This window comes from Copadichromis virginalis, linkage group LG15, assembly GCF_057382275.1.
Source record: "Copadichromis virginalis isolate Kocher_CV1m ecotype Utaka linkage group LG15, C_Virginalis_male_GT1.1, whole genome shotgun sequence".
Lineage (NCBI taxonomy): Eukaryota > Metazoa > Chordata > Actinopteri > Cichliformes > Cichlidae > Copadichromis > Copadichromis virginalis.
This window is the reverse complement of record NC_140632.1, coordinates 17,819,081-17,846,636: the sequence shown is the minus strand read 5'-3', so window position 1 is coordinate 17,846,636 and position 27,556 is coordinate 17,819,081. Positions and strand designations below refer to the sequence as shown.

The 27,556-nt window shown below is 39.6% G+C and overlaps 1 protein-coding gene across 1 annotated transcript in view; it reads left to right on the top strand.

Moving 5' to 3' along the window:
* The window catches only part of syne2a (spectrin repeat containing, nuclear envelope 2a), an 88,119-nt gene that overhangs the window by 49,905 nt on the left and 10,658 nt on the right, over positions 1 to 27,556 (top strand). The window contains exons 75-103 of the mRNA XM_085432275.1: positions 1,223 to 1,423; positions 1,951 to 2,043; positions 2,357 to 2,539; positions 2,771 to 2,941; positions 3,085 to 3,222; positions 4,512 to 4,711; positions 6,638 to 6,770; positions 7,266 to 7,448; positions 7,965 to 8,114; positions 8,581 to 8,751; positions 9,098 to 9,253; positions 9,346 to 9,501; positions 10,025 to 10,195; positions 10,542 to 10,675; positions 10,836 to 11,031; positions 11,910 to 12,092; positions 12,250 to 12,363; positions 12,456 to 12,604; positions 13,349 to 13,496; positions 13,867 to 13,961; positions 14,694 to 14,925; positions 15,780 to 15,977; positions 17,898 to 18,005; positions 19,226 to 19,381; positions 21,492 to 21,650; positions 22,323 to 22,489; positions 26,387 to 26,549; positions 26,862 to 27,052; positions 27,362 to 27,512. Coding sequence (XP_085288401.1) covers positions 1,223 to 1,423; positions 1,951 to 2,043; positions 2,357 to 2,539; positions 2,771 to 2,941; positions 3,085 to 3,222; positions 4,512 to 4,711; positions 6,638 to 6,770; positions 7,266 to 7,448; positions 7,965 to 8,114; positions 8,581 to 8,751; positions 9,098 to 9,253; positions 9,346 to 9,501; positions 10,025 to 10,195; positions 10,542 to 10,675; positions 10,836 to 11,031; positions 11,910 to 12,092; positions 12,250 to 12,363; positions 12,456 to 12,604; positions 13,349 to 13,496; positions 13,867 to 13,961; positions 14,694 to 14,925; positions 15,780 to 15,977; positions 17,898 to 18,005; positions 19,226 to 19,381; positions 21,492 to 21,650; positions 22,323 to 22,489; positions 26,387 to 26,549; positions 26,862 to 27,052; positions 27,362 to 27,512 — 4,650 coding nt within the window. The remainder of the gene's footprint in view (positions 1 to 1,222; positions 1,424 to 1,950; positions 2,044 to 2,356; positions 2,540 to 2,770; positions 2,942 to 3,084; positions 3,223 to 4,511; positions 4,712 to 6,637; positions 6,771 to 7,265; positions 7,449 to 7,964; positions 8,115 to 8,580; positions 8,752 to 9,097; positions 9,254 to 9,345; positions 9,502 to 10,024; positions 10,196 to 10,541; positions 10,676 to 10,835; positions 11,032 to 11,909; positions 12,093 to 12,249; positions 12,364 to 12,455; positions 12,605 to 13,348; positions 13,497 to 13,866; positions 13,962 to 14,693; positions 14,926 to 15,779; positions 15,978 to 17,897; positions 18,006 to 19,225; positions 19,382 to 21,491; positions 21,651 to 22,322; positions 22,490 to 26,386; positions 26,550 to 26,861; positions 27,053 to 27,361; positions 27,513 to 27,556) is intronic.

Below are 27,556 nucleotides of genomic sequence, written 5' to 3'. Positions count from 1 at the left end.
CTGGTATCTACCATCATAGATAGGTATATTGCAGTCATAAAGGGATGGACATGGTCAGCAACAAAATCTGCATACTTTGTGTGTAACAAGTGGTTATGCGAGCTACTGTTGCTTTCCTATCTATTAAAGCAGTCTAGCCATTCTCCTCTGATGTCTTGCATCAACAAGGCATTTTCATCCACAGAACTGCTGTTCACTGGATATTTTCTTTTTTTCCTGACTGTTCTCTTTAAACCCTTGTTACGACCCGTCTAGGGCCAGGCCATAACATGAGCGAGGCACTCGCTTCCCCCCCAAGACCCAAGCAGTTACACGAAACAAATCCGTTAGATATGAGATGATTTATTTACAATGTGAATAAAGAGAACCAAAACGGGAGTGTCAACACTTCAGGGTGAGCCAAGGCCAAAACAATAAACAAAACAAACCTACACAAATCCCGCACCCCTGACCTTACCAAAAACAAAGTCAAAAATAAAGACAGAGTCTAACCTCCTTAACTAACTCAAAACAGGAGAAAACGGGTGATCAAAAGAAACGGCAGCTCACCCCTACCCACTCCACTTCCACAACTGTCAAGCGTATACTGCAGCCAGCGGCTACCACAGGACTACTGCTGGGTGATGAGGAGAAACGCGAGGACCTCTCCCGCTGTAGCACTCGAGCCTCCTTTTAATGGGCGGGTCCTCCAGCTGGATCCACTCACGCCGGGGCAGTATGTCCACGCACCAATTGGAACAGGGCCCTGGCACAGCTAAATTAACATAGAAAAAACACAACACCTGCACAAACAAACACATGGACATACAAGTTCGTAACACCCTAAAGATGGTTGTGTGGGAAAAACCCAGTAGATTAGCGGTTTCTGAAATTTTTAGATCAGCCTGTCTGCCACCGCAACCATGCCACATTCTTCCCATTTCTGATGGAGTAATGTGTGTATGTGACACAGAGTGAGGAGCCAAGGTACTTGAGTCAATCTGGGATAAAGGAACGAATAGTGCTAAAATACTGGTGGGAAAATGGGAAAATAGAAGCTAATGGTGACAGTAATAAAGAGTGAACTGATTTGATATTTGCTTTCCGGAGCATTTGAATAGATGTTGCAGTGGCCAATGAATCTATCCATTACTATTATATCTTTTTTTGTCTCTCTGTAAAATTGAATGTCAGGGTTGAATTTTTACTTTCGGTTTGTCCTTTTTTGTGTTTTTGTGTGCAGTGTATATCAGCTGAGCTGGGGACCCTCTCTGAACTGATGAGTAAAGTAGTGTCAGAAACCAGGCCTCAACTTTCAAAGGAAGAACCAGATGCTTACAGCTGTTTGACCTGCCTTCAGGATTGTCTTCATACAGCTCAGCTGGTCTTGACCTCCTCCCACAATCAGCTTATTGAAGATCCAGGCCTTAAGGACCCTTGCAAGGTTTGAAATAAATTAGAGCTCACTGTCGACCCCTTTCCCATCCTTTCCCAGGACTAGATCAAATATGCAATTTTTACTTGCAGCAAAACCCAAATTCTACAGTAGCACTCAGAAACAACAGACTCTGTGAATAGTACATGTTTTACATGTCTGTGGTTGTGCAGAAACTGTGTCACTAAAACTGCTGGGCTTTGACATGTTTTAGTAAGCTATGCAGTGTAACTCAATATTCAGAATATTAGTATAAGTATTTTTAAATGTCAGTAAAATCACTCCTACTCTAAGTACTATAATCATCATATAGTTTCTGAGGTAGTTTCTATTTTGTGGTGCTTTATTCTTGTAATTTGATTAATTTCCACCATACAGGCTTAGATTTTACACACCAAGCATTCATTACTAATAGCAAACTTCGAGCGTCAAGCTGTTTGCATGTAAAGTATGTGATGCAGTCATTTTGAGTTGGTGAAGAACCTCAGTACTTCTTCCAGCACTTAAGCTAACATATTATTTGTGTCTTTCAATAGGAGATCTCCACCAATCAGCTGTGTCTTCTGGACGAGTTTGAACTTGGGCAGAGTCAAGGCTTTCCAAATCTAAAGGATGGTCCCAGTTTGGAGGTAACCACTGCTGCACAGCTTTGCTGCGTATGTGTGCATGATTAATAGCACTAGTGTTACAATACTAGAGAAGGCCTAATTAAAATGCTAGTAATATAACAGAAAAGCATCCATTACAGGCAGTTGTTATGATATCAGACAAATGAGTTTGCTGACAATTATTCAGACATATTAGTGCTTACTGAGTTTATATGGATGCCATAGTTAACTGATTACATTTCACTGACTTAGTAGTTGCTACTGATGTAGGATCTGTATTTTAAAAGTTAGTGGTATTCTTCTTAAATTCTGCTGCTCATCTGTATCTCTGCAGTGTGTGCTGGCCAGACATCTGAGGGAAAGTCCAGGGGAAAAGGCCAAGATGCAACACAGTTCTAGGTCCTTGCTTCAGGGGATAACTTGGCTCCTGGAACTGGGTGAAGAATGCATAAGAGAGAGAAAGATGAGCCAGGTTCACAGCTGCAGCAAACTTCAAGCTGTTCTCTGCACACACAAGGTATCTCACTTTCAGGAAGTTCTTCAAAACACAGACAAAGAGCAGATTTAAGTTTGGTACATTACTTCAAGAGTATGAAGCAAACTCCTGGTTTTTAAAGAGCCCCATGTTGCAAGCACAACCTCCACTAATTAATCATTAGACACCCGAGTATTTAGACCTCAATCACATCCAGTTTGTTGCCACATTTATTTAATTGATCATCGCTTTGCTCGTCTCTTGGTGATATAGAAGCTTCTGCAGGTCCTCAGGTCCCAGATGGCTTTTGTTCAGTATCTATCCCAACATGAGCCAGAAGCACTCAAGTGTCAAGAGAATGAACGGGTACACCTGGAAGCCAGGGCCAAATCACTGCAGCAACAGGCTCTGGAACAGGAAATGGCTTCTCAAAGGAGACTTCAGGTTTGTAGCCCATATTTGCTGAAGGCCATATGAATTTATACATTCACAAATGTGCACTTTTGTTTCATTTTTCCTGGAAAAACATGCATTCATAGATTCAATTTCAAAGTAGGGGTTTGGATTTATATTTGGCTCTGCTCTAGGAATGGACCCGTTGGGAGGATAATTGTGGTCGATTGGGGAGAGTGCTGGATGAGTCTGAAGCCTTCATCAGCAGATGGGAGCCTGAGGGAGATGATGATGAGGAGGAGTTAGTGCAGCACAGACTAGATGCCTGCCAGGTACATCCTGTCACACTTCACATATTTTGTTCTCACTTCTCTAAGTCAGAGTTGTTTTGTTACTTTTTTTCTTTCTCCTTAGCTTAATCTGTTTGTTTGTCACTAGGAGCTAGTTTTCTCATTTTAGTGTGATAGGTTTATTTTCATTATTCGTACAGAAATCAGTTCACGTTAACATAAAAGGTTTCTTTTTTATAATGTTTTAAAGACAGAAAGAGAAGAAAGTGCTTCTTTTAATAAGAATCCTGGGCTCTAGTCTCCTGTATTTTCCAGAAAGCCCCTCAATAAACTACAAAGATGGTTAGTTGGTTAGATGGTTAGTACAAAAGATTGCACAATATTATGTCACTTTTAGAATCACCTGCACTGATAGCTAAGCTATTTATTTTTCAGGATATAGTTATATTGTTACTTGTTACAGTTATTTGATATTATATTTTGCACTATCCTACTGTATATTACTATATACTTGTACATATTGTATATCGTATTCCTCTGCTTCTCTGTCTCTCTTGCTGCATTGAGCATGTGTATGACAAAAGAATTTCACTCGGGATAAATAAAGTACTTCTTATCTTATCTTATCTCATCTTAGTTGAACATTATGTCAAGTTGTATTGTTTCATGAACAGGCAGCAGTAGGACAGGACTCTCCAGTTTACACTCAGAATTAATTTAAACTAAAAGCTGACAGCAACCATCAATCTATTTAGGATTTTATATCTCATTTGGTACTGCATATTTCACCACAGACTAATTACTAAAGTGATAGTTTTGTACCATCAGCTGCCTCTGTGCGTCATGACTTGAAATCACTGTGATGAAAATACATCCCCCAATAAATTTAACAGAAACCGAATAATGAGCTTCTTTAGGATTTGTGAGAGCTCTTTTCTTCACTGCAGTCACATCGTAATGAGTAATGTGTGTATGTGACACAGAGTGAGGAGCCAAGGTACTTGAGTCAATTTAGGACAAAGGAACGAATGGTGCTAAAATACTGGTGGGAAAATGGGAAAATAGAAGCTAACAGTGACAGTAATAAAGAGTGAACTGTGAAATAAAGAGAGCTGCAACCATAGTGAAGGCTTAGGTGGTATTTTGCTTTATTGGCACTGAGAATGAGAGATGATTTTTTTTGCATCTGCTATTAACTTGTTGATTTTCTGTCCTCTACCTCTTTCACGTATCATTTTTGCACGTCAGACTTTTAAAGTGTCTCTTTGAGCATTAGCTCGAGTTTCCAGATATTCTAAGCATAAGCACTGATAAGTCTCCTTGCCACTTAGCAAACACTGGTCCAGCTGGATGACAACAAAGCCACTTTAGGAGCAATTCTGGATCAGGGTAAGGTGCTGCAGGCAGAGCCCCTGCTTGCTGCATCAACCCATCAGACAGGCGGCGCTCTGGAGCTGCGTTGGAGGAATGCCTACAGGCGAACAGAGAAAGAGATTCAGCGCTGCAGAGACATCCAGGACAGCCAAATCAGGTGATCCAGGCTCACTGGGATCTTTATTATCTACTGGCTAAAGTTTAAACTGTTGCCTGCACAGAATGAAAAATGTTGCTGATTTTTTTTTCTTCATTTGTTCTTTGTTCAAATATCTGCCAAAAGTCTCTTTCTACCCAGCATGAGCTTTTTAAAAGGTTGTTAAAAAGAACTTAGACCTCCCTAACAAGATGTTCTTTCACAACCTTTCAGTTTTACTATGTGAAAAAGTGCCTCACAACCAGCTGTCTTTAGTCTTCTATTGATTTGTGTGTAAGCTAAAGTACAATGAAGCCTGGTATAACCTGATGCCCTTGTGTGAAATGTTTAGAGTATAGGTATTGTGTGTGTTTCTTTGGTCTTTCCACAGTGATTCATTGTTCCATCATTTGATTGTGAAGTTAACCACTAATTACTAGGGATGGGTACCGGTGTCCGGTGCTATGATGGCACATTTCGGTGCTTTATTTCGGTGCTTTTTTTTCCTGAGCTGTGACACACTTCTAGCCAATCATTTTACGTTTCTGAGGATAGCCCAAGGCGAAGCGGTCAAAAGTCTGGCTGTACTTCACAGCAAAATATGCAAACTCAGCAGCCTGCAACAAGTGCTTTAAGCTGATACTGTGATACTGTCAAAGGAGGTAACACCTCAAATCCGATGAAACACCTGGCGACGCATAGCGTTTTTTTTAAAGCCGAGAAATGCGCCGTATGATAGCTTGCTGCGAGACCTCACACCGAGCGCATCTACTGTGTGTGGGTTGCCTGTTATCTGACCCGGAGTTAGCAATATCCCCCAAAAACCCCGAAGAGGAGAGTCCTGGCCCCTAGCCCTGCCAGTGTAGCAGAAATGATGAAGATGATGATGCAGCAGCAGCCGTTCTTCTCTGCGTGAGTAGCTTAATGTTCGTGTGTAATTTACGTTGAGTAGGCTAACCACATTATTACATTAATGCAGTAAGGTGAACCAGCAAACGCCGTTGTAGTTACATGCGGCTGTCCTCTTGTTTGATGGCAGTTACTCCCTTCACCCTGGCCAAAAAGGCTAAAATGACCAAAGAAAAAGTGGAAAACAGTTAAACATGAGAGGTTTTTGGATAAAGTTTGTGTTTTTTCCATTGTTTAAGCACTGCTTCCAGCCAAGAGTGATACCATATATGCCCCATAGCTGCAGAAAAGGCTAACATTGTTATCTTTTTACAAAAAACCAGCTGAACATGAGAGGTTTTTGGACCAATTTTGTGTTCTCCATCCTTTAAGCACCGGTTTGAGCACCGTTTGAGCAACGGCACCATTTCAAAAGTACCGATTTGGCACCGGTATCGGATAAAACCTAAACGATACCCATCCCTACTAATTACTGTTAGTCAAATGTTTGTCAGTGGATTCACAAAAGTTGCCATGGCAATTTTTAATAAGAATATTAACAGCACTTTAACTAGCAACCTGCAAAAATGATCTGGAATATATAAACAAATAACTTTGTAGCATACTTTATAGGAGCATCCTGAAATCCATATCTGAGTGACTTATGTTCTTTCCACAGACTGAACAGAACATTTAGTGGATTCATGTTGTTAGGTTTTTTTTTTTTAAATTATGCTCAGAAATGTTGCCTGGGCTCTTAGTCAGTAAAAAGTGAAGCACAGACCACACAAAACGTGCCAAATGAAAAACAGACATAGGCAAAGAATTACTATATGAGTTCCTACAGCAACAATTCGACAATCTGTTGTACAGAAAGTTCCTTATATTCTCATTGAATGTATTCTACAGCCCAGACATCAGAAAAAAAAACCCCACTCATTTACAAGCCCTATTTATCACTTGTGGATCCAAGCCCAAGTCCTTACCTCACTCTGTATGAAGGTACAGTCATGTTCTGCCCCACTGGTTGAGCTATGTGCTTTTCCATCCTCCCCACAGATTCCACTCCAACTTTGACTTGGTGAGTGAATGGCTGGCTGGTGCCAACAAACACCTGAAGACTTTGTCAGGTCTGGTAAATCTCTCTGACCTGAGTCAGGAGTGTGTTCAAAGTAATCTCATCAAGCTGCTGGTAAGGCTTTTCTGTGTTCTCATCAAATAGCCTTTGACCTAAAGAAGATTAATAACAGCCTAGTTAAAGAATCGCTGCAGTCTGCCCCTAACATCCTAACATCTGTCTTTTTCTTACTAGTTTGCTTTTTAATTAAATGATTCCTCATCGTTCCTGTGGTTTAAGTCTTTTTCAAGCACTTCGTAAAATGCATTTGTAAAATGTTACAGAACGCTACAATCTTTGGTATACGAGGTTGATATAAGCAGATACCATAACCCTAACCCTTTATTGCATTCTATGACATGATCATGAAGAAATTAATAAAAATTTGCTTCCTTACATGACATAATATTTAATCCTGTCCCCAGCTTTAGTTAGAAAGGGCAAACACCACCTACAAAAAGTCCAAATAAATTAACACAAATTTGTAATGGATGGACATATGGGTCTAAACTGGCTGCTGGACAATATTGATTTGTTTTCTAATATTAGTTAACCTCAACATGTCCCCAGGATTTCTCCATGGAAGTGGAACGTATGTCTGTACTGAAGACCTCGGCATCCAAGGATGCTGCTCAGCTCCTCCAGCTGAGGGAGGCTGACTGCCCTGGACTGAGAACTCAGCTTACCCAACTAGAGAACAGCTGGAACCAGCTGACCTCTGACATGTCAAAAACCCAAGACCAGCTGCAACAGGTGCAGAATGTTTTCAAAAGACCCTAACTGTTAGATGAATGTTAGATGAATAGCCCCTTTCTAGTGGTTTCTATAGTGGCCCAGTTTCCAATTTATTGAAGTACTGTTGGTTTTCAAAAATAATTGGGCACTGAAAACTCCTCTCCAGTTAGGGGAGTGCAACCTTAAACCCTGCTGAAATCTATATGAGGGTGAGTGAGGATAGGGAGGACCATGAATCTAGAAGACAGCCACGATTCAATTTCTCCTGAGCATTTATCACCAGAGAGTGGAACCAGATATTTGGCTTCATAATCATTCTGATGTTTAAAAATTTGGCAATCACAGAGAAGATAAAAAAGATTTAATAATGCGGATGTGCACAAAGGTCAGATAGTAATGGAGCAGATGTTTAAAAATATAATTACATTGTTAGATAAATCATATGAAGTAATCTAAAAAAACTAACTAAAGTTAGGAATATATGTCATGTAAAGTGAACCTCCCTGCTTTCTTTATTATCTTTTCCCCTTTTAGTGTCTCCTGGCAGCACAGCCATCGATGGAGCTTCTCTCTGATCTGGAGGACTGGCTCAAACAGATGAAGAACTGCATGAACCAGGAGAAAGAAAAAGTCCTCAAGGCCAGCAGTGCAGCTCAGGTCACTGAAATCCTGCAGAATTTCCAGGTACTTAAACCACCTCTGTTTTCACTTTTTCCTCTGCATCTATTTCAATTGGTTATATTTGAAAGGTTATTTCAGTGCCAGTCTTTACTTTGAATTGACGCAACCCATCCATCAATTTGTTTGACAATCAACAAGCGAGCATCTGAAATTTATACGTTGCTTTTTCCTTGAAAGGGTGCATTTCACTGTTCTCTCCTCGATATGGCTCTTATTCTTTCTGCTGTTATGTCAGTGACATCTATGAATCACATCCTGCAGTAAAAGCACTATAATTTAAACCACTAAAACAGTACTGATTTAATTCTTCAAAGACTGAAAGGTATGAAAAATGTAAGTTAAAAAAAGTGGCACAACAGAGGCATCTACATTAAATCAGATTTGTTGGTCTATTCAAGCAGGGGAGAATCTAGCATGGTTTTTGGTTCGGTTTGCGTAGTTTTATTCATTTTTTATGTTGTTTTTTTAGGCATTCAAAGCTGCTGTGACCAATGGGCAGCTCCTCCTTCATTTCCTGTGTCAGCCCAGGCCTCAGATGGCAGACATCCAGGCAGTCCGCTCTGAGCGTACAACGTTCGCAGAGGAACTCGGTGCCTCCAGGCTGCAGTGGCTGCACTTTCAGAGAGAGCTAGAAAGTCAGGTCTCTATCTCAGCAACTAATAAAACAGGCAGATTACTACTAATCTGATGCAACTGTAACCTCTATGTTTATCCATCTATCATATTTTTATTGATGCAAACAGATTTTTCAAGTTGGACATTGATAAAAGGCTATTATGTAAAAAATATGTGTGTGAGTTCATAGTGTGCTGCATCAGTGATTTATATCGGCACTGGAACCCCAAAGAGGCCATAAATCTATATTACTTTACAGCAACAGGAACAAGAAAATACATTTTTTAACACGAACTCGGCTATAAAGACATAACTTTTCATGACTTTTTTGCTTGTCATGATTCATCCACCGTTTGGCTTTCTCTCATCAGATTTGTGGCGCTGAGCAGATCCATCGCACTTGTGCAGAAAGGGAGAGGCGTTTGCAGTGTCTCCACGGCTGGATAGAGCAGCAGAAGAAGCAGCTGAATCAGTGGAAACAGCCCACCAGCCAAACTCTGGCTCATAAGGCTCTGCTGGAGTGGGAGGTAAAGTAACAGGAGCAAAGAGATGAGGGCCTTTTGTAGAGTATCATCCCCTCCACTCTGGTCTGATCTGAGAATGTGTTTTTTTTTGTCAGGCTCTTGAGGGTAGAGTGAAGGAAGTGGCTGCAGCTCTACAAGAGTTAAAAACCACACATGTGTACGATAAAAGGGAACAGGAGCGCCCATGTGATGTTGCCTTTTCTAATGAGGCAGAGGGCATCAGTCATGCTTGCCGGGATCTTAGTCAAGAGGTAAAAGTCAGTCTTACTATAATTCAGTGCTAGATTACAGCATATTAAAACACAAGCTTTATAAGCTGTAAATCCTGTCCTGAGCAGATGATGAGAAGTATTTCGGCCTGAAACACCTTGGACAACATGTAAAGTTATTGCTTTATGCTTGAGTAACACTTCCATACACAAAGGGGTCACTTATCATGATAGACCCACAGTGACTCATCACTCAGTTTTGCATTTTCCCTCTGCAAAGTGTTTTCAAGTTTATTGTTTTGGCTTTATGTCCTTCCACTCTTTCACTTGGTTTATTCTTTTTTCTGTCCCTTTTTCCAGACGTAGCAAACAAAGCTCTGATAAACTCACCCTGATCAGCACCATATGCCAAACATGGTGCTTAGTGGAGTCATATGTCTTACAAGTTGCTCAATAACTGCACAGAATGCATGGAGTACTCAAAAAATCATTCCAAATGTCAGATGAACTGAGCTACAGTATAAATTATCTTTATAAATGGTCTTGTTTCTGGCGGCCTTTCTAGATGAAAGCTCTGAGACCTGCGCTTCAACAGGTTGTGGAAAAGTGGAGTTGTTTCCACAGAGATCTGAGGGATGTGACTCTGCACACCACCAGGGTGCGCTGTGCCTTTCAGCATCAACAAGCTCCTCTCTTCTTGCTGAAGCAGGCAGAGGGATACGTGGACTTCCTCCTGGTAAGCCTTGTTGGTGAACCTTTATATCCAACTGTGTGCATACAAAGCTACAAGAAAAATAATCACATGTTGTATTTCATTCTAACAATTATCATATTAATTAGTTTGACATGTCAGTTCCTGAAAGCCTTATATATTTGCCAGTGTTAAAGCAACAGTTTAGAAAAACAATGTTTTTGACCAACCAGCTGTAGCTGTATGAAGTTAAAAGCCCCTCATTCTAGTTGTGACAGATTTAGAATAGATGTAGGCACTCACAGATGTCAAGCCGTCAGTGCTTTTCAGTCTCTAAGCTTTAGTTTAGAGTAAGAAGGAATATAAAAGAAATGTGTTTTATGTCCCACAGCAACTCCAGGAGGAGGCTGGAAAAGGAGAAGCACTTTGGGCAGCTGTGAACAAATCCTGTCAGAGTCTTGTAGGGTCTCTCCATCATGGAGCGGCACAGGCACTACGTGATGAAGTGGAAGGAGAACAAAAACGGTCAGAGGCCTGCGTTGCAGTGCACGCAGCAATATTTCAATTAACAACTAAACATGTTACAGTTGCACACATCGTCAACTAAATCAGGCAACTATGGTCTTACTTTGTGCATGTTAGCGCTATACAGCCGCAAAGTAATCAAGCATTGCATCCTTCTCAGGTGGCAGAACACGGTGCAGGAGATAAAGGAGGAAAACATAAAGACAGAAGAGACGCTTTTGGTCTGGCAGGAATACACTCGTCTCTCTTGTAGCTGCTCTGCACAGCAGAAACACCTGCAGCATGAGTGGGAGGAGCTATCAAGGTCATCACTTTCAGCTGGACACAACACTCAAGCCATAGATGGCTCAGTAAAGGTGAGTTTAGGGCTGTTACTAGACTGTCTATACAGAACAGGTTGTTAGCAGAAATCAGCTGCCTCATACGCTTATGTAATGCTTCAGTATGCGTGTGTGAAGTTCTAGCAGTAAACCCACTGTTATCCACAATGTGATTTATGTCATAATAATAAAAAAAATTCAAGTTATTGGATTTGTTTCATAAGGTTTTAAAGTAGCTTAAGACTGAGTAGATCAAATATCTGAAAGCATGAATAAATTTAAGTGGTTGAATTGAAACTATTTCTGGGATTATTAAAGGTTATCTTGAGCAAGCAAATAAGCTTATTAGGATTTAATAGATCTTATTTTTCATATCTGCCATTCTCAGTATTTAGAGCCATCAAATTCCCCCTTTGACTCATCCTGTACCTGGCATTGGTTTAGAGAGTACACGAATTACATACACAATTTAATTAAATGTTTTTCTCAATGACTGATCCTCTATTCTTGGAACTGAACAGGCAGCATGCATTTACTGGCAGAAATATCCAATGTGGTCTGTTCAGGTTTCATACATCTGATGTCCCCTCTTCGTGCGTAATTCTGATGCAGTATTACGTGTTTAATTTGGAAATTCTTTCTTTTTCTTTTTTTTTTTTAACAAAAAGCTTTTGCGGTGCTATTAATATTGGGGTTTTTCTTCTTCAAAATACACAGAAAAGTGTATTTTGTTAGAAAAAGAAGCTCTGATCTTCTGCTTTATTTAAAAAAAAATCCTCAAATAAATTAGATGAAAACAATTTGAAAGGTTAAAAAGTTTTTCTGTTAAAGCTGCTGCTTAAAATTAAACACACTACATGGATATATATGAATATGAAAAATCAGAATTTTGTGTTTTTTGTTCTTTTATCCAGAAGTTGCAGGGTGCTGCTGAAGAGCTGCAAAGCATCATGGGAGATGTCTTAGCAGCATCCAAGCCTCTTATTGGCCAGCTAGAACCACTACCTGCAAATTTAATAAGATCAGAAACCAGACTGCTGTCGCGTGGCATCCTGTTGCTAAACAAGGCAATTGCAGAGAAAAAGAGGAGTGTTGAGGTGAGGGAAGTTATGTGAAATATTTTACCTGTGCAGTTTTCTTTCAGTCTAGCTTCCCACCGTATGAGAATTTATTATCGTCACACTGAGTGCAGAGGGACACTTTCTCAAACTCAAACTGTTATATATACTCAGTTACATTTCTTTGAATGTGCAGGAGGATTTAGAGCAACGTAAACTATTTCACGCCCAACTGGAGGTGTTCAAAAAGCAGATGCAGGACTTACAGCAGAAACTAAAGGCCGGCAAAGATAACACAGACTCTGTAAAGGTTCGTCGGACTCACTATTGTCTACATCCCTGTACACTTTATTAACAAATGCTCTTAAACTACAGTTGTTTCAAATATACCTGGGTTTGCAGCAGGTACTCCAGGAGCTCTGTGGTCTGTTTCCATCATTGCTGGACATCAGAGACATGAGTGGCCACGTGAATCTTAACAAACAGGAGTCAGAGAGACTGCACGTACTTATCAGGGAGTGGGTCAAAGTCATGACTCGTTCATCAGACAGGTGAGGAAGTTCAATTCACGAGAAAGCAAAGATAGTAATCTATGTGTAGCTGTCTGCACATTTAACAGTTTTTCAGGCAAATTCAGATATTTATGTATCACATAGCAGTGTTCAATCATCATAAACAGAAAGTGTACCCTCTATTCTTAGGTTTTACATATTATAACACAGTAAATATAATTCTTATCAGGGTAAAGGTTAGCTAAATACAATCTCTTTTATCTTTTATCAATTTTAACTCACTTTTAAAAATAAATAAAATTAAAATTACTTAATTTTTATTTTGACTGTGAAAGTAAGAATTGCACGTCAGTTTCGTTGTTCAGTGTTTGATTGCTACAATGGCAATAAAAGATTCTGATTCTGAGGAACAACAAGAGATATTACACCGCGTCTGTTGGGAAGCACTAATGCAGCAATTCATTACATTTTTGTTAAATGAGTAATATATGGTGTATGCCATATATGTTATATGTTATATATGTTATATATTAATTTGAGCTTATAGTTACTTAATTTTAATTTCTGCAATGGACCAGATTATTTTTATTGTGTCCTGATACATAAAGCCTCATAACTGAAGGTGGGGGTGTTTTTTGTAGTGTTGTTGTCTATTGCCAAATTCTTCTGAGGAATAACTTATTGTGTCATTTTCTGGAGACAATGGATGCACTGAGTGTTCTTTTTCTGCGCTGTAGTAAAAGAAAGCTTTGCATGTTGATGTATGTTACATTTCTTTCCTAGAGAACTGCAGGATGAGTGCCAGCGTTCCCTGAGTTTTCAGGAAAAGAGTGGAAGATTGACACAGATCAAGGAGAAACTGGAGCAGGAAGCAGTGTGCAGAAAAAACCCGAGTTATCCAAGCCTTCAAGAGATGCTGATTGTCCATCAGGTAGAATATGTTTTATTCATTTTTAGTTATAAAAACTATGTAAAAACTGCTCTATTAGCTCATTTTAATCAGCAAAGTTGATAATCATCTTTATACCTCCTATAAGTAACTATTTGAAAAATTTGATAATTCACTTTGAAGCCAAACTAATGACCTCCTCGACCCAGTAATTTCATTTATCGCTGAGACTGAGAGCATTGCAGCACTGGAGCAATTTTCATGTTATTTTGAAGAAAAGCTGTAATGCTGCAAGAAATGTAATTACAATTTTATTACACTTTTGAAATGTTTAATCATAAACAGTGTTTATTTAAAAAAAGATAAAGAGTGATGTAAGAATCACATTGTGCCCTCTTTTCTGCTCCCACAGAGACTTCAGGCTGACATAATTGTTGGACATCAGCTTCTGCAGCATCTTCTCTGTGATGCAATCAAATCCATGGAAAAAGAAACAGGAGAGAAAAGGTAAATGATGGATAAGTCAAGAAAAGGCTTAGAAGTAAATACTTTGCATATAATTATTTTACATAAAATGCTTATTTGTTGTTGCTAGTGTAATAAAATAACAAATGTATCAGTAGAATTTTCTTTAAATACATGAGACATTAAATGGTCAAAGTATAATCATAAAAGAAAATATTTGTAGAGTGCATACCCTTTTGATTTGTGTGGGAAATAATACAGCTGCAAGGATCCATTGCAAAAGACAAATGGGGGTGGTGATTTGACTAATGAGAGGTGGTTGTTTTGAGGTCTTAAACTGACTGAAAATAAATTACTGTGTGTGTGTGCATGGCAGACAACTGCTGTATTTTTCCTCGATGTCCTTGAATCCATCTTTGAATTCTTTGAGAAGCTTGGAACGGTTTCAGAATTTTGAAAGAACCCAGAGGGAATTTTCCCTCGCTGCTGGAACCGCTGCTCACAGCTGGAAGACATTTTTAAGATCCCACTTATTTTGCAGTTGGTAATTTATAGATTGCAGATAAATCAGCTGTGACAGAGATGTCCTTATGCTGCATTAGTTGTAAAATTTTATGCTTTTTGTTTTTATGTGTGTATGTATGTGGACACACTGTAACACAGTTTTTATCGCCTCCATTTTATTTTATTTGTTTATGTGGTTTTACTTTTTGGTGATTGTTTTGGACCCAATGACACACAAAAACTGAAATTGTATTTTGTTGGTTTGTACAGATCTGAGCTCACGGCACAAGTGGTCAGTTTAAAGAATGGCTGGTTCAGCTCCGTGGCTCTGGCTGGTCAAAGCCGGACCTTAACAAAGGAACAGCTGCACCAATGGAGAATCTACAAGAATGGTTTGAAACATCTGTGGAAGTTGTTGAGGGACGCTGACTCTTTGCTGCCCCCAACTGGACGCTTTCTCTGTGCAGTGGATCAGCTGCAGAACTGTGTCGATGATTACCAGGTCAGTATAAAAATGTATTTTACAATGCAGTGAGAAAATTTTTTTGTTTTTTTCTATATAAAGTCTGACCATGAAGTTTAAGTAATCCACCCATAAAAATGTGGGGAGATTTGCTACGTTCATGAAGATTTCACAGTTCTCAAACCCACAGACACTGAATCAGGGCATGCGTGTTACCAGGAGAACGCTCATTGTTATTTTTTACGAGATTGTGCACTAGAAATTCCTCCTATGGCTGCGGGAGTACATCAGCAAAAGACATGTCTGAATGGCAATCCATACCATTGTGTGACAGCATGCAAAAGTTGTTGTTGTTTGCCTAAACCAACACAATCTTTGCTGATGAACCAGCCGTACTCACCAGGCTTAGCTCATTTGTCTATGTGTTCAAAACCAGAATCAACAGAGACAATTCAATTCAGTTAACCTCAGTGTTATTTTATATAGTTGCCTCAAGGCGCTTTGTATTGTAAAGTAAAGACCCTGCAATGATACAGAGAAAACCCCAACAATCAAATGACCCCCTGTAAGCAAGCACTTTGGCAACAGTGGGAAGAAAAAAATGATCTTTTAACAGGAAGAAACCTCCAACAAAACTAGGCTCAGGGAGGGGCGGCCGTCTTCTGTGACCAGTTGGGGGTCACAGCAGACGTGACAGCCATGCTGTGGAAGAGAGGAACGAAGGAAAAGGGGACAGAAAGGGACTTCAATCTAGAGCAGCTGAAGTCCCAGAGATGCATGAGAAGAGGGCTTTGAAAGGGAGATCAGTTATATTAACTTAACGTTTTAGGTTTTTAATGTTTTTACTCAAAAGTTTCACCCTAAAGACTATTTCTCCCCACATTTTTTCAAAGTGTATCACAGAGTCTCTGGATCAGCACTCCACTGTGTACACCCAGACACTGAAGGCTGGAAAACATCTGTGTGAAACAATGAAGGACTCAGAGTGTTACAGTCGACTGCAGTCAGAGTTTCAGGCCATAGATGAAGCCTGGCAACGAACCACATCACTACTGAGGGAAAGAAGAGACATGCTTTACACCACTGTTGAGGTAACATGCCTGTGTTTAATTTTTAGCATTTTTATGCTATATCTGAATCATCAGTTATTTAAAAGTGTACGAGTAAAATCCATATCCGAATCTCACTGTTTTGATTAATAGTCAAAAGACTTTATACAGTTCAGAAAGACCCAAGAAACCCAAAGCTGAAAATTCAGAAAACATAGAGGTCAATTTGCCATAATTTCCTGGGAATTCACTACCATCAGGGAACTGCAGGAGACAGATTCATGTGTCACTTTTAACAAAAAAAAGCCCACCCGCGTGAAAGGTTTTTATCAATCATTAACAATAAAGAATAAGTTGAACTTTGGTGAAATAAAGGTCAGCACAGCAAACTCCTTCCCATTGGTTTTCACTGCATGAATCATATTCATTCAGCTTAGTTTTACTCCATAGCCTCACCGGGAGGGCCCAACCCACAGATTTATAGCCGCTGACAGAGCAAGTCGTTCTCATTCACTTGGATCTTTTCTCGCTGTTCTGTCAAAGACATTCGCCAGTTTTATGCACAAGGTGTCCTTTGGTGGCTGAGCTTGATATACTGGATTGTGGCACCCAACACATCATACCCAACATGTTAATACAGCATGAACTGCTGTATTTGATTTAAACTAATCAAGCCTAACCCAAAGGATCAAATGAAAGTATCAGGAAGTAAAATTTAAAAAAATAAATAACAAACAACAAAAATGAGTGCGTTTTATTACCACACTCCTAACATACACTTGTAGCTCTCTAAAATAGAACAAGTATTGCCTCAACTGTTGTATCAAGGCTCCAACACCAAAGGAAATATTTTGCATAACATGGAAAGATGTAGGTGAGAAAGAAAATCTACACATATAAAAGGCAAGATAAACATTTACCATCCACTCTCCAGCTTAATCAAGAGACAGCATATTAGGTTTTACCTTAAAACTGCATTTATATCACTGCCTGATATGTTTTGAGTATTTAGAAAACTGCACCTTCAGGAAAATCAAGAAAAAGAGTGTGTCTGTGCACTAACAAAGGAGTAGGAGGTGTCTGCTTTGCATGACCCATATCTAGGACCTGATCCCAACCAACCCATACATACACACACGCACACACACTCAGGCTGGTGTGTTGCCCTGGCACTGAGCTCCTGCCAAGAGGGATCAAAGAGCGACTCAAATCTCTCCATGATCCACATCCAGAGACAGCTGGTTGCCAGTGTCTGCCCCTTTCATTCCTTCAGTGCTTTACTGTAAGACCTAGACAGACCAGACATCAAACAAAATACCACCCTAATCTTATATTACAAGTAATACCTTTAAAAATACCTTTAAAAATACAGATACATGAGCACACCCTTTCATTATTTTTCGTCAAGTCCTGCTAAGCGTGCTTGCTCTCTGACTATTAGAATATTCAGACCCTAACATTTGTGTTGGGTGAGCTGTGTTAATTATGACATCTGACTGGTTTCGTGACCAGAGAGAGGTCAGGCAAAGTTGTGTTAACCCCTTTAAGCTCAACAGGATCCAACCCGGACAAGGGAAATCCCTCTGAACAGCGTTTTAAAGGTCAGATCACACATAGATTGATAGAAAAACAGAATTGACTACTGCAGACATCATACAGAATAATATATTACATTTTTAAGGACCCAAAGAGCTATGGTTTTGTAACATTTAAAAAAAAAATTTTCACTCAGGATTTATCACAGCATCTGAAAGCTTGACTGTTAAAAAACTAAGAACACTGATGACATTCTGAGTTTTTTCCTTTTATGAGGTTCATTAAATTTATTTTTGGAAGGCACATTTGGTGTCTGATAATTTAACATGTTAAAGCTGTCCCTGTCTTCTCTGAGGCATTTTATTGATGTGTTTTCAAGCACACTCCAGAGATCTCTGACCGCTCTGTGTCACGCTGCTTGTCTAGATGTGGTCTCGGTGTCAGGATGGAATCAGCAACATCGTGTCTGAAATGCACGAGTTAAAGATGAAACAACAGACGTGTGAAAGACCGGAGGACTCCGCTCTTATCCAGGTGATTTAATATAATATTGTAAAGGATGTGTTTTCATGTGTTTGTGAATGTATGAAAAGTAGAGGGATATAAATTGTAGAAAACTGCTGCGGGTATTTCAGAGCTCCACTTTTCTAACAGTGGAGTGAAAATACATTTCATAACATACTGTTTAAGAAATGAAGGCAATTTTTGATAATAAAATGAGCTGCTATGCTGTATGATTTCCAGACATAATAGAACCTTTTGTACTCAGTTGTGCAAATGAAATCTACCTCTATTCATCAAAGCAGTTAAAGAGCTTTTAAGCTTTATTATAGTTTTATTGCAATCAGCCTTCACAAAGTTTCAACAGTAATGCAACTCCATATATAATAAATGTGCATGTTTGCTACTTTTCCAAAGCATTAAATTATCTAGAAAACACACAGTCTGTAATTTACAAGTGTATCAAGATCAAATATGTAGAAATATGGCCTTTGGTTCTGTCAGTGCAGAGAAGATTAACTCTGTTTAGATTCAATTTAGATTTTAATGCATGAAAATACATTTAAATTTGTGCTTTAATATATCAAGGACTATCAAGGGTTTCACTTGCATTCCTGATAATAGGGTTTTCACATTTTAGTACTGCGGCTTCTTTCGCCAAGGACAGTCACCTTCTCTGCTTCGGAAACAGTCTTTGAAAAACTCTTTGTCTTAACAGAGTAGGACCTCGTTCTCTGCAAATTAATTCTCAGAATCAGATCCACATGCTGCAGAAAAACAGGTACTGAGGGTTGCCAGCAGTGGACATTGTGTAATTTACTGAAATAATATACTTACTGAAAAGAAACAGAAGAACAGAAACTGTTTTGTCATTGCTGTAACACTGAACATTTGACATCTCTATATGCCATTGGCACCTATATGACAGTAACCTATCATTTAAATCCCAATAAATCATTTGCAGTTTTCTGGACTGGTCTGAAAACTAGCCAGTTTCTGAACACTTCAATTTCATCAGTAGCTACCCCCATCCCACCAGAGAACCCCTGAGTTTACCCCCACCCCTCCTTTATTTAATATCCCCATGCTTTCACTCCCCTCCCCCTTTCTACCCCTTCTACCCTCCCCCTGTCCCGTCCACATCCTTTTAATCTGGACGGTCAGAGCGAAAAGAGAGAAGCGTGTTCACACACAACTTGTACATGGCTATCTGACCGGGTGCTCAAGTGTGCATGCTTGTGTGTGTTATGCAGGAGACTGAGCTCTCTCTGCAGCATTTGGCCATCGGATTGAAGGAACTGGCCAACATGAAGACGGACCTGTCCCAGTATGTCACGGCCAGTGACTCGGCTCTGCTGGAGAAGCAGCTGGAGCAACTCCACAGTCAGTGGGAAGAGCTGTGTATGAAGGTGAGAACTGACAGAGAAGTTTATATGTAAACAGAGAGCGGGGGGACTGTGTGTCTTAGGGACTGCAGATGAAACAGGTAAGAGAGAGAAAGAGAGGTTGGGGAGAGAAGGAGGGAAAAGTTGCTACCAGCTGTGTTTTGGCGGTGACCAGCAGCACAAAGCCTTACACCACACACAGAGACACGCACACAAACACACACAGACACTTACACTCATTTGTGTGAGAAAAGAGCCAGCATGCGCAGGTTCATGGAGGGAAAACTGCATCTGTCTCCTTTTCAGCAATTTGCCTCCCTGCAAGCCAAATGACTTGTTTGTTAATATTTCCTCTGCAGTTTGGTGAATCTCACAGGTTGTTTTTAGATTGTATCCAGCAGAGCTTGTTCTGCTCGTATCAGCCAAGTAAAGAGAAGTCTTTTTAAAGTGAGAGCTTGAAAAAGTCAGGCTACCACGAGCAGTCACATGAAGCTGTCTAAAACAACAGGGGGTTAATTCTGTAACTACATTATTGCAGAAAGTAGCTCCGCTGTATACACACAGGCTCAAATTCCTGCGACTAAGTCTTTCGGCTTAGGCACAAAATCACTCTTTTTCTTGAGAAACACACAGTTATGACAAGCTCTATACATTTTTGTCAGGGATTATGGTTTAATTTATGCTCATGCTAATAGAGTCCCCAATTATAGTCCACCTGCCCCTGTCTTGGCAGGAGTTACTGGGTTTCACGGTTATAGCAACAGCAGCCAGGAATGCATTGTGTGTGTAGTACTCTTGTTTTCTGTATGCAAACTGAAGTAGTTAACCTTAACTTTGCACAATACCATCATGTAATTGCCTGAAAGCCATCTGATTTCTTCCAGTAAAGACCACTCACTCACAGTTAGGTGTGTGTGATTTTTGTACTGAATCGTTTTTGTTAGTTTGATATAGAAAAGTCTAGACAGTAGTCTTAAAACGAATTTTTGTTAGTTTCAGCTGATAGATCACACCAAACATTTTTAATCCGTATTCATCCCTGACATGGCCGGGGGGCGTGGATCTGAGCCACTGCAGTTTCCTCTGCATAGTTAACAGGTGGTAGGTGGGGGAAGCCACCGGAATGGGTCTGATGAGCAGATGGCTCGGCTGGGCTAAGGGGGATTCAAGGGACTGGATCTATTGTTCCAGGGAAGCACTAAGTCCTCACAGGGTGACCGCGGCTCACAATGCACCCTAAATTCTCCTCCATTCCGATGCCAGTTCATTAAAACCAAAGCGGGGCTCATTTTAAAATAAAAGTGTCACTGAGCAATAAACTATGGCTGATGTAACATGCCCCATGGGCATGCTAAGCCCTTTAGCTTCAAAAAGATTATCACCCCCCGCAGCAATGAAATGGGGTGTTTTCATGGTATTAAGCTGTCATTAGGTAAATGGACCTTGTTAATTTCATCAAATATCAAGACTCTCCTGGGGATTTTTCTCAATTCAGTTGATTACTGATGAAATGCTATTTAACTGTAGCAAGAGAACATTTTTGCCACGTTTTAATCTTTAATACCATGTAATCACACATTTTTATGCTTTGGGGCTTTTGAAGTGCCCTACAAATTTCATCAGTTATACACCCAGTTGCACCAAGTTCAACCACACAAATGCTTTTTTGTGCACTATATTTGGGTCAGACTGTTTCTTGGATGCATACCAAGGGGAGTCAAAACAATTAACCCTGTTTCAGACTGGACTGACAGTCATAAAGAGGTTCGTCACCACTCTTTTTGTTGTTTCCTGCAAGTTGACAGTAAATTTGCCAACGAAAGTACCACGTTTACAACTATAGATGATTTTTCTCTCCATGATCTGCTTGTTAATTGTAACAAAACATTGTAAAAGATCTTGGAAAGTTTTAGTTAGAGAACCAGTAGATGTGCTCTGCACCATAGCACTTTGTAACTGCCAGCACTGAAGATTTATTAGAGTGAATTATTTTAGCGGGGCTTTATATATTGTAGCAGTATACCCAATGTGCAAACATAGCATGGTGATTATCTGAGAATAGGTAGTTCACACTTGTAATCTTTAACTTATAGCACTGCTTAAACACCACTTTTATTGCTTTGACTCTTCTTAGGTGTCATCGCGCAAGCAGGAAATCGCAGATCGTCTCAATGCGTGGACCATCTTCAATGACAAAAACAAGGAGTTCTGTGATTGGCTGACTCAGATGGAGCACAAAGTGTGCCACCGGGGAGAGCTGAGCATCAAAGAAATGGTGGAGAAACTAAAGAAGGTACGAGGCGTTGCCCAACACTAGAGTTTCACAGACAATAATCACCTCAATCAACAAAGGGATTGTTTATGGGTATTATTTTGACATTACTTTGAGGAAGTGTGTGTTCCAACAACTAGTTCATGAACTAAGGCATTCATATAAGCTCTATTTTAAGTCCATATATGAACTACATGTGCTGTGTTTATAACAGATGGTGGCCTAGAATTGATGATCTATAGGCCTTTTGTTTTTTCACAACAGTTGTCCTTCCTGTCTCAAGATGAAGTATGATTTCAGTTATTTTAGAGGTTGTGTTTTTTTGCTTGTAGATGACCGGAGAAAATTGGAGCCCCTTGTCAGTACTTTTTATTAAGATAGTAGCTAAAGAAAATACTTTCTGGTAAAAAACCCAGTGCTTAAGGGAATGGAAATGGGCAGGTTGAATGACTATAACTCATCCATTTTATGGCTTTGCACTAAAACTTGATTAGGTGTGAACTTTTTCCCGATGAAGAAAAAACAGACAACATTTGGCTAATTGCCCTGTATCGTTAATCATGAGTTTTGATGTGGTTTGAGAACCACTGGAATAGTTTCCAGGTTTTCCAAGGTTACTTGCTGTTTTAAGGACTAAATGTTCACAAAGGATATAATGTTCATATATCAGCATCGTTTCATGTTTCCTTACAGGACTGTATGGAGGAAATTAACTTGTTTAGTGAGAATAAAAGCCACCTGAAACAGCTGGGAGAGCAGCTGCTCTTAGCCAGCGACGAGGCCAAGCAGGCACAGGTCCACGAGTCGCTGCAGGAAGTCAACCAGCGCTGGCACAACCTCTTCCACCAAATCGAAGCCAGGTGAGAGCAACCACAGCCGCCACAGAAGCTGCATGGTGTGACCTGCTAACAAAAGTGTTTATTTATGCCAGTTAAACACTTTGCAAAAGGCACTTAAGAAAGCAAATTGTGTATATACAGTGTGGCTCCCCATTCAGGAAGCACCTTTCAAAGACTAAAGGTAAAGTTATGGTAAGAATAAAAGATGAAGTGTGTATTTGTGCATGTGGCCAATGGTTTATAGAAGATTCAGGTTTATTGTGTACAGAACCAGCAATTCACATCATTATCCCCCCACCGAGCACTTTTCACATCAAACCTGCTCAGCAGTAAAAGGCATAATTAAGGACCAAAAAGGCTGTAATTAAACAGCAGCTCTTCTGGGTATCCATCCACCTGCTGCTGCGTTAGCTATGCTCTGCAGCTGTCAGGAATACATGGCCTCCAATGTTCAGACTGCAGAGGTTAAGCCTCTGTGTTTGTAAACTGTTACTGCCCCCCCTGACCCCTTAAAAACAGATGGACAGTCCTGTGGAAGAGCAGGAGATACAGACTCCTCTTTTTGCACTGCTGTTTAGCCCCTCCACCTCTATCATGAAAAAAATTGGCTGCGCCTAGCCTCAGACGGGAGCATATGTCCACTCTGAACCCCCCCCCCCACCCCGTAGCCTGTCACTGGGATAACTATTGAAGGTGGGTGGGTGGGAGGGAGGCATATGTCGGTATGTATTAATTGCTGATTTTCAAATTGAGGCCCTCTCAAAAGACCCAGTGAGCAGATTTAAGCTGGCTTGACCACATGTAGACAAGATGGGAGCCAAGAATTCTTGATGGAGAAGAGTTTCTCTGCCATCCTGTAGTCTGCCAATAGATGAACTACACTATCTCTGTTTTTTTAACTGTCTGCCTCTGCTAGAAACATGGCATGCACTTTTTAACCCCAGAACAGTCAGCCAACGTGTGCTAGTGAACTTAACCGAGCAAAGTCCTGGAGCCTAAATTAATTTAGATGCTTCTAATAGAAATAAAGTGTGAAACTATGAGGTTTCTTTATACACTTCTGTATGTAAATTGTAGAAGTGAAAATTCTGCACGAATGAGGAGCATTCATGCTCCTTATCTATGTTTTATTTTCAATAGCTAGTAGGCATGATTTAAATAGTCGTGTTTGTAGCTAAATCTTTAGTTCAGGGAATAATTATCTAAAAACATCATACTGGATTAAACAAGTACTGTAAGAACAGTAGATGCCTTTTGGAGGTCAGTGTCTGGCTAACTTTGAGCCCTCCTGTGGTCAGCTGTACTTTATAGCCATGCATCCTCTCTTATCCTCCAGCTCCTTTCTGCTTCATTTTCTCTATCCATTCTCTTCGTGTCCTTTTCCTGAGCGAGTGCCTCTGACCGGGTTTTGTTTCTTTGTTTGGCCTCGGCGTGAAGCTGCTGGCCTTTGTTAGCCTGTCAGAGGTGCAGAAGGAGTGAATGGGAGAAAGAGACTGGTTAGTGGACCGAGTTGGTTGCATCTGCAAAGTGGAAGAATGTGTTTCTGAACAGAATTTATACTGACTGTATTAAGCCACAGTAGTTTCTCATATAAACGATCAAAATATACATTAATGTTTTGACTGAAGCTGGGAAAATGTTTGAGTTTGGGTTTTTTCTTTTTCTTTTTAATTTTCCATTTTAATCCATTCAGTAAGTGTGTCTATTTAATAATGTGCTTTTTAATAAAACAGTAAATTTGACATGACTAATTATATTTTAGCATTGAAAATATTATTTTGATTATAGGGCTTGCTCATACTGATTCATTAACCTTTAGATAAACTAGAGAAAATATAAAGTTATTTTATATTTGCCTTAAACGTTACGTTGGTTGGCCCAATAATATCCATGTATTCCTCTTACTCCTTTATTAATTGACCAAACAAACTTGGCATAGAAGTACTAATGAAGGTCCTCACCCATGTCCAATGACAACATCATATTATCTAGCAACCACCTACAATGGGTTTCTATGACCCATTTGTAGGTCACTTTCATTTCTACTACTACTTTGATGTATTTCCAAATACTTAAAAAAACTGTTTTTTAAAAAAGAGACAGTTTGTAAAATGTAAATAAAAATGAATTCATTGATTTGCAAACCTGATAATTTTAGTGAACCTCTGCTCTTTTTTTACCTAATCGTGTTACTGATCTGTCAGCAATTTAACTAATTAGTAACAAAATTTTCCTCCAGGTGTTTTTTCTTCTTCTTTTTGGCTCCACTTACATTTCCAGCCTTTTGTTGGCCACTTCCCAACTTTTTTGAGGCCTGTTGCTGCCATAACATTCTCTCCTCAAATGTTAAAATGTTTTATTTCAATATTTAGGATGTTTTCTACGGTCTGTTGTGAATACAATTTGGGTTTGACACAGCATCCCAACTTTTTCTTAACTAGGTTTTCAAAATATGCCGCTCGTTTACATTCTCACTTCTCCGTTATCTGTTGGGACCCTTTCATACATTCTTGAGGCAGACAATCACACTTGCAGCTGGTTTTTTAGTGCTTATTATTTCGGTGGAGAGCGTCTCCACTCTCACCCTTGACAGGCTCTGCTGGACCTCGTCAGCAGAGGAGGAAGGATCAAATGGGTAAATTAACTCAAACTCCCAAATGGGGCACACTTCAGGCTTTTAATGCTCAGAAGAGAGCTTTTATTGTTCCATACGTTGCTATGACACCAGTCACTGTGGCGCTCTATGTGTGTGTGTGTGTGTGTGTGTGTGTGTGTGTTCTTTCATACGGGTGTTAGTTGCCATGGTTACTTTAGAAGTTCTAGTAAGGATACCTGAGAAGGTTGAAGGCTAGTGAACTCCTTCTTTTTCTTCTTCATTCCTTCCTTCTTTGCTTCCTTCCTTCTTTACACTGTTAATGCTTAACCCTTGAAAAGCAGGACTATAAAATAATTGCCAGAAAAAGTCTAGAAATTCGCAATGGGAATGTTGAAACTCCTGATGAAATTTATAAATAAACAAATAAATATAAATGTGCATATATGAATTTTAGTTTCTATCATATTTGCTACATCAGGCATTTTTAAATGTATTTTATTTCCTAAAATGTATTGTGCAATTTATTTAAGATTTTTGGGGAAAAATAGTCCTGATGATGTAGAAGTCTCAAAAACTCTTAATAACTATGATACACTTAGCTTTAAAGGGTTAGCAATCATCAGTTTAGTACTTTGATTACTTTAACCCTCTAAGACCCGAACTCTTCCACGGCATGCATTTTTAATTTCTCTTTGATATTTGGGCTGATTGGGACCCGATGAATGTAAAAACAAAGAATTACCAGATTTTTTTTTTAACCTAATTTTTGTTTCTAAGAAAAATGAGAGCCACATGTGAGGATATTCGTTTAAAATTTTGATAGAACAGTGGCAGTATAATGTCCTCGTAAGTGGATATCAGGCCCTTGTAGAGCAAAATTGAGTATTTTGGTCTAAATAACCCAAAACGTGATGTCCACATACGCCAGGTCCTAGGAGGTTAATTATTCACATTTTTTTTTAATTTTGTAATTAGTTTGTTTACTGTAAGGTTTATTGTATTATATATCATTTTTTCTCCGTCTTTCTCTCATTCACTAGTTTTCTTTACCCTTATTTTCTCGTTCATATCCTTTTTTTCTTTCACTATTCTCTGTGGTCTTCTGTACTTTTTTGTATTCCCATCTTTTTATTCAATTTTATTTCTATTGGTTTTTGTTTTTTAAACTCAGGTGATTGTTCAGCAGTTTCATCACTTAATTTTAAACCTTAATAAGGGTTGAAACCCCCAGATTGTTATTTGTTAATATCAAATGAAGGCGTTCAAAGAGATTTTTTATCTTTTTTTTTTTTTTTTACATTGATGTGGTTGTGTCCTTTCAGGGTGAAGAAGCTGAAGGAAACTCTGGTGACGATCCAGCAGTTGGATAAAAACATGAGTAACCTCCGCTCATGGCTTTCTCGCATCGAGGCCGAGCTGTCGAGACCCATCACCTACAGCGTCTGTCACGAACAGGAGATCCAAAGGAGGCTGGCAGAGCAGCAGGTGGACTTCACAACACCTTATGACATTATTATTATTATTAATGTCAAACAAGCAATTTGACATTTTTAATTTTTTCCCTTTTTTTTTGTAAACCCTTTTTCTCTCTTTTTTGTTTGTTTTAAAGGTTCTTTTTCACTCCTTGCAACTCTTTGTCTGTTTATGATTAATAATTCATATCTGTCCTTTGTTTAATTTGGGGAGAGGTGGTCACATGCAGTGCCTCACTGTCCTCTGTCTGTGGACTGATGTTTAATAAATGAGGTTTGTAGCACAGTATGGACCAATGTGATACCTGTCCTTATGTCTGTCCAGGAGCTGCAGAGGGACATTGAGAAGCACACGGAGGGCATAGCATCCGTGCTCAGTCTGTGCGATGTGTTGCTGCGGGATGAAGATGCTACTGGTGGCACTGAGGCGGAGAGCGACTCCTTGCAGGAGACCAGCCGCAGCCTGGACCAGCGCTGGAGGACCATCTGTGCTATGGCTCTGAATCGAAAGCTCAGGTACTGTAGGAGCTAAAGAACATACTGATGTTTAAACTTCTATGTCTGTTACTGTAATTTTCTGTACTGTCACAAATATAATAAATGAAATATGACAAAATATTAAACAAACTGGACCCAAATGTCGATTTGAAGCTCATGATTTTTAACACGGGGTCTTCTTTATGTTACTGTTCAACTGATGTCACGACACAGATTCTTTTCTAAATAATAATTCATGTTGATTAAAAGTTTTAGGTTAATGCTTTAGACGTACGCAGAGTCTGAACATTACAGAAACAAATATTCCATCACGATGTCTGCTCGCAGGATTGAGGAGACGTGGACACTCTGGTGTAAGTTTCTCAATGACTACTCCCGATTTGAGGATTGGCTCAAGATGGCTGAGCGAACCGCTGCCAACCCCAACTCAGCTGATGTCCTTTTTGCTGTCGCCAAAGAGGAGCTCAAGAAGTTTGAGGTCAGTTGTTGTGAGGTTAGCTTGATGAAGATTTGTTTCTGTTT